This window comes from Dama dama, chromosome 1 (genome assembly GCF_033118175.1).
Source record: "Dama dama isolate Ldn47 chromosome 1, ASM3311817v1, whole genome shotgun sequence".
In the NCBI taxonomy this organism is placed as follows: Eukaryota; Metazoa; Chordata; class Mammalia; order Artiodactyla; family Cervidae; genus Dama; species Dama dama.
Window position 1 is genome coordinate 48,244,106 of NC_083681.1, and position 6,876 is coordinate 48,250,981.

Here is a 6,876-nt window from a genome sequence, read left to right on the forward strand (position 1 = left end):
ACAGTAAATATAATAGTTAACTTTTACTGAGTGTTCAACATGTATCAACCACTGACTAGCCAACTCATGGAAATGTGTAGATTTTGTGAGGTGATGTGGAAAAGACATAGCCTGTGCTCTGGCAGATTTTTTTTTTTTTTTCCTCAGCCATCAGTTCCCTTTTGCTTACTACAGTAAGAAAGGGACTGTTACGTTGGAATAGCGCTGATTTTTGATGTTGTCATGTTGAATGTGATTAAACTCAGTTTTGATACAGCTAGATTTGGGGAAAGATATCCCAGATCTCTTGATAGATTCAGAAGTCAGAGAGGCAAAATGGATTTTTTTTTTTTTCCTCTTACGTTCTTACAGATATTAACCTTAACATCCATTGTATTACTTCTTCCCCAGAAAAAAATATATAGAGATAATTGACCTAGGGTTTTATGTGTGAGCTTATTTAGAATATGCTTTTCCCTGGTGGCTCATACAGTAAAGTGTCTACCTGCAGTGCGGGAGACCTGGGTTTAATCCCTGGGTGGGGAAGATCCCCTGGAGAAGGAAATGGCAACGCACTCCAGTATTCTTGCCTGTAGAATCCCATAGATGGAAGAGCCTGGTAGGCTACAGTCCATGGAGTTGTAAAGAGTCGGACACGACTGAGTGACTTCACTTCACTTCACTTCCTCCAAACAGTGGAAATCAGCAACTGTTTGTGAAATCTGTTGTTTCCTACAACCAAAGGCAGTGTTGCCTGCAAATGTGGCTTATCTTTGTGATTCCTCCTGTATCTGGCTTACTTGACTTTTGAGACCTTTTTGGTTCCAGGGAAGACCCTCCCACAGGAGACACGGATTCAATCACTGGGTCAGGAAGATTCTCTGGGGAAGGGAATGGCTACCCACTCCAGTATTCTTGCCTTTAGAATTTCATGGACAGAGGAGCCTGGCAGGCTACATTCTATGGGGTCACAAAGAGTCGTACATGACTGAGTGACAAACACCATTGAGTATTTAATTTTAACTATTTGCAATTTTAGTATTTCCATTTTATTTTTAATAGCTTGCAATTTATTGCTTAAATTCTATGTCTTGAAACTTAAGTCCTAGGCTATATTAATCAAAATTATTTTAATGTCTGTGTATGCTAACCCCAATACCTGGATCATCTGTGGATCTAATCCTATTGTTTTCTTTTTTAATCTCTTAATTTATGTTCAAATTTTGTACTTTACATTCTTGTTTACGTTTTAATGAATGTCATGAAAAATTATGAGAATAATTTGAAGTGTCAATTAATAACTTCCTGCTGAGAGTATTTAATTTTACTTCTGGTTAGGAGTGACCAACCATCCCAATTTGTGACTGAAGGATTTCCTAGGATTTGGTACTATCTGAGATACAGTTAGGGAAGTTCTGAAACACTGAATTGGTTGGTTGCCTTAATTCTTACAGACAGAAGAGTAAAATTAGGTAGTGAGTTGATTTTATAAAGAAAACTAGGGACTTCCCTGGTGGTCTAGTGGTTAAGACTTCACTTTTCAATGCAGGGGGTGTAGGTTTGATCCCTGGTTGGGGAGCAAAGGTCCCACATGCCTTGCAGACAAAAAACTAAAACGTAAAACAGTAGGAATATTGTAACAAATTCAATAAAGACTTTAAAAATAAGAGAAAAGAAAAATTTTTTTATTTTATATAAATAAATTGTATAAAATAAAATGTTTGTTAGTCTAGTTTGTTTCTAAATTTCTCTATTCTAAGGTGAGAATTTTCTGAGATAAAAATAAATGCCTCAGCATTTATTATTCCCCTCATTCTTGGAGATATTTGTATTCTAATTTTTTTTCCCCTTTGCAATACAGCCCTTTGAGGATGCTGTAAGTGCTCTGGTTTTATAAGTTATTATTTTGAATTGACAAATTCCTTAGGTGGTAGAACTGCACAAAAACAGCCTCACTCTTCTATGTTTCCTTTATATTTGGAATTTCATCCTTTACATCTTCCTGGCATTGGATGCTCTCTGAAGTCATTTGCAAAACATTTCTTTAACATTTTTAATTATTCTTGATGAAAAGATTGGTCTGAAACAAATCAATATTCCCTTGATGAATGTAAAAATGCCTATATTTCATGTAGTTTTCAAAGTGTTCTGATTAGTAATTTAGCTTATACCTACTTGAATATGATTACACAATTTTGTCCTGTTGAGAGAATAAACAATCAAGGTGGTGTCACAGGTCTGAATTTTAAGTTAGGATAGTAAATATAAAGCAAGAAAAATATAAAGACAAACAATATTTTTTCATAGTCACATTGGATTCTGCTTACTATTTAATTTTATAGACACTGAAAGACTTCCTATATGGATATGGTAAATAATCTGTCTGTCAATGAAGAGGATGCAGGTTCAGTCCCTGGGTAGGTGAGATCCCTTGGAGAGGAGAATGGAAATCCACTTGCCTGGAATATTCTTGCCTGGAAAATCCCATAGACAGAAGAGCCTGGTGGGTTACACTCCATGGGATCTCAAAGTGTCAGGTATGACTGAGCATACACAGCACAGATATAGAGACTTCTAAATTATTTTCACTGTGTGATTTTCTAGAATTTTGTCTGATCTTGAAGTTGTGTTTGAGTCTGGACATTAGGAACATAGAGTGATTCAAACTGGAAAGATTGGAGCTAGCTAGACAGGGCATGGTGTACAGAGTTCTTTCTAGGAAAGAGCTAAATTAACCATGATCTGATAACTAATGATAAACTCTGACTATAACAGAATATAAATGTCTTTGATGGCCTTGAATATAGAATTAATAATATACTAGAAGCCTGAGGATTCATCATGTAATCTGAGAGAGAAAATGGAAGTGAGCACATAAGATCTTCATTTTATGTCAAGCCACCTGACAACCTGGTCCCATCCTCTCTTACTGAAACTTTTAGCTATAGAATATCTTTCTCCAGACACTCTAATGGTATTCTATATTCCTTTCTCCTCCCAGGGAACCACCATTCTCTCACTTCTCCGGTCATCTATGAGATGCCTCTTCCTGTGGGTTTACCTGCTTGGTTTCACTTGATATGTCTAAATCATAATTCTCTTCTGAGTTCTACCATCCATCAGCGGGCTGTGAATCTAGGATATAGATGCAGACAACTGAAATCCCTAGGCCAGACTGTACGGAAAAAGAATATCTAGAAACCTGGTGGTAGAGTTACAGAATTAACTTTTACAAAAAAAAAAAAAAAAAAAAAAAGACTTTGGATTTTTTTGGCATCTCTACAACATACAACACAAGCAAAGATTTTTAAAATTAAATTCATATTCAAAAACTTTATTTATTTTATTCAAAAGTATTACAAAGTTTATTTAAAATTGGCTCTAAACACCATTTTGGGAAGCATAAACTTGAACCCTGTAGTGGCAGAAAAAAAAAAAAAAAAAAAATAGTTTCTAAACCCCATGAGGAGCTTAGTTTCTTTTGTCCTCGCATTATACCTAAGGCCTAGATTTGTGGAATAAGCAAACAAAGATAAATTTCTTTCTGACCCATTGAGTTTGTTCAATTAATGATATTTGACTGTCTACTGAGAGGATCCAAAGAGCTTCAATTCTTGCTTAGTTGACAGTATAGTTTAGGCTTTTATGCTGGAGTTTGATCCAACTGGATTCCACTGCTAATTTTTGGATGTATAGGTTTCAGTAAGATACTTACAATATCTAAGCATCAGTTTTCACCTGAAAAATAATAATTGCATTAAACATAATTCTTAGGATTTTTGTGGGGAGTAATTGAGATAATAAATATAAGCTTCCTAGTGTACATTTTCATCTCAAAAGTCTTAGTTACTTTCCATAAAATATAAATGTTAAATGTTTACATTATTCCAAATATCTGCAAAGAAATATCAAATCAGATAGAACATATTAATGTCCACAAAGGGGATTTTGCTTTTTTGAAAGATCCTGCATTATGGGTGGGAGACCTTCAGACTTCTGCATAATCAACAAGATTTGTAATCTTTAGTCTCCCAACTTGGGAGTTTTGGTGAGAATGAGTGAATGCCACATTGGAGTCAGTACTCAAAGTCTCCTCTGAGCGAGCTACTCAGTATGTCCTTCTGCTGTTGAGCTTGGGTACTGAGAGGGTAACAGGCAGGAAGGCCAGGGGTCTCCAAACAGAGGAAATAAGCTGCAAGTGCCAGACATTTTTATCTCTCTTAAGCGGCAGGAGGAAACAAACCAAAGATATTTTTTTCTTCTCTATACAAATGTAAAAGGAGGTTTCTCTTAAAATGCTGTGTTGCCACCTGGTTTCACCTGAAGCTAACTACTCTCAAACCTTGAGTTAACCAATACATTTCTTTTTCTTATGGAAATGTTGTCTTAAGCTGTGTTAATGAACCCCAGACTCTATCTTCAAGTTGGTTCTGCCAAATGGCCTAACCTACTTACTCAGATATTGTCCCCCTAATCTATGTAAATGAAACTATTTGTTGGTAATCTGCCCTTCTACAAGATTCAAGTCAATCGTTTTATGGCCAGGGATGAATTATCTGGTGCCATTCTAAATTCTGAGACATTCCTTTCTTTTCATTAACAGACTGTGAGTGACTATATAACTTACAGCTAAAGACTAGGAGGCGGGTATTCTTTCTGCCCTCTTCTGATGCCTATATCAGAAGCTTTCTCTATCTCCTTTATACTTTAATAAAACTTTATTACACAAAAGTTCTGAGCGATCCAGCCTCGTCTCTGCCCCTGGATTGAATTTGTCTCCTCCGGAGGCCAAGAATCCTGGCGTCTTATGGTTCAGCAACAACCTTTCAGTACCAACAACTCAAGAAAATATAACTCTTTGCACTTTCTCTTTTCCTAGAACAGTTGACTCAATAGATTTCCCAGGACATTTTCCAATTTCTGATTACTTTTTTTCCTTATGTGGAGTTCTATGTCTTCATAAACAATCCTTCTGGCATTCCTGTTCCATCTATGCAAGGTATTGCACACAACATGTTTCAAAATAACATCAATTCTTTATACTGTTCTGTCATACATAATCCCTCACCACTTGCACCCCAACTCCTGCTCACTACCATATTATGGATAACGTCCTCTTGTGCTTAGTCGCTTCAGTTGTATCCGGCTCTTTGCTACCCTGTGGGCTGTAGCCAGCCAGGCTCCTCTCTCCATGGGGTTATCCAGGCAAGAATACTGGAGTGGGTTGCCATTTCCTCCTCCAGGGCATCTTCCCAATCCAAGGATCAAACCCACGTCTCCTGAGGCTCCTGCGTTGCAGGTGGATTCTTCACTACTGAGCCACCAGGGAAGCCCAACCTCCTGTTAGGTACCATGTTTTAAGGTAACATCATTTGTATAACCTGCTAGCTGGGACCACTTGTGATTATAGAAAAAGTTTCCTTCTACTTTGTCCTTTGTCTAAACTCTGGCTTTCTTCTCTGATAACATCCAGGAAATGCCACGACGGATTTCCTTGGTCTTAATGCTGTAGACAATGGGATTGACAACAGGTGGTAAGAAGAGGTAAGCATTGGCCATCATAGCATGGAGCAAAGGGGACACATGATGTCCCAGACGGTGCACCATAGACAAGCCAAGCATAGGCACATAGTAAGAGAATACAGCACAGACGTGTGAACCACATGTGCTGAGTGCTTTCCTCCGTCCCTCCCCAGTGGCAATGCTTAGTACAGTGTGGAGTATGAACCCATAGGAGACCACAATGAGGAGTGAATCAAGCCCAAAAGTGGAAGTAATGATGAAAAGCCCGTAGATATTGTTGACAGTAGCATCCCCACAAGGTAGATGGATAAGGTTGGGGTGAAGACAATAGGAATGGGAGAGGATATTATGGCCACAGAAGGTCAGGCGCCTTAGGAGAATGGTCAATGGGGCCATGAGCACAATGCTTTTCAGCCCAATACAGGCTGCCATGCCAAAAATGCGGGGTATGGTTAGGATGGCTGTATAGCGCAGTGGGTTGTAGATGGCCACAAATCGGTCCACAGACATGGAGAGCAACACAGCAGACTCCATAATGGAGAAAGAATGGATGGAGAACATCTGGAGAAGGCATGCATTGAAACTAATTTCGGTGATACCAAAAAGGAAAACTCCTAGCACTGTAGGCAGAGTGGATGCAGAGACACCGACTTCCGCCAGTGCCAGCATGGCAAGGAAAAGGTACATGGGCTGGTGTAGAGCAGTGTCTGTCCTGATGACATGAAGAATGGTGCCGTTCCCAAGGAAGATGATCATGTACATCAAGCAGAAGGGGATGGATATCCAGATGTGCTCTGCCTCCAGTCCTGGGATGCCAACCAGAATGAACCTTGTAGGTAGGAACTCCAGAGTACTACTGGAGTTCCTCATGTTAAAATCTCATTCAGTAGGATCAGTGCTTCCTTGAAAATTAAAAGCAAACTCATGAGATGACATGATAGTAGAGAATGACTCCTGGGCACTAAGGAAAGGGAAGAATAAAACAAAGTCACATATTAATGTGGTTAAATATCTCATGCCTGAAAACTGACAGATGATGATCATCAGGAAATTCCCACTTACAAGGAGGTGATAGTATCCAACAGAAAGAAGTTCAAGGTTAGTAGAAAATTATCCCTATAAATGGTAGTGCCCCTTGAATCTGCTAAGGGGGAAATGGCTGTCTAATCTTGGTATGAAAATGCCTGAGCCTGGAAAGCTGCTGGGAAGAAGGCATGTGTAGGCAATCTCAGCATACTGTCAGCTGTGCTTAGTCACCCAGTCCTATCTGACTCTTCTCTGTCCATGAGGATTCTCCAGGCAAGCATGCTGGAGTGGGTTGCCATGCCCTCCTCTAGGGAATCTTCCCAACCCAGAGATTGGATCCAGGTTTCC

At 39.0% G+C, this 6,876-nt stretch overlaps 1 protein-coding gene across 1 annotated transcript; it reads right to left on the reverse strand.

Moving 5' to 3' along the window:
- Positions 1–5,418: 5,418 nt before the first annotated feature.
- Positions 5,419–6,372, reverse strand: LOC133054079 (olfactory receptor 51J1-like). The gene has a single exon (XM_061138732.1). It carries the CDS (start codon positions 6,370–6,372, stop codon positions 5,419–5,421), a length of 954 nt encoding a protein of 317 aa, XP_060994715.1.
- Positions 6,373–6,876: the final 504 nt, after the last annotated feature.

What these genes read in the sequence shown, in the direction of transcription:
- LOC133054079 (XM_061138732.1), bottom strand. Translation starts at nt 6,372, where the DNA reads ATGAGGAACTCCAGTAGTACTCTGGAGTTCCTACCTACAAGGTTCATT.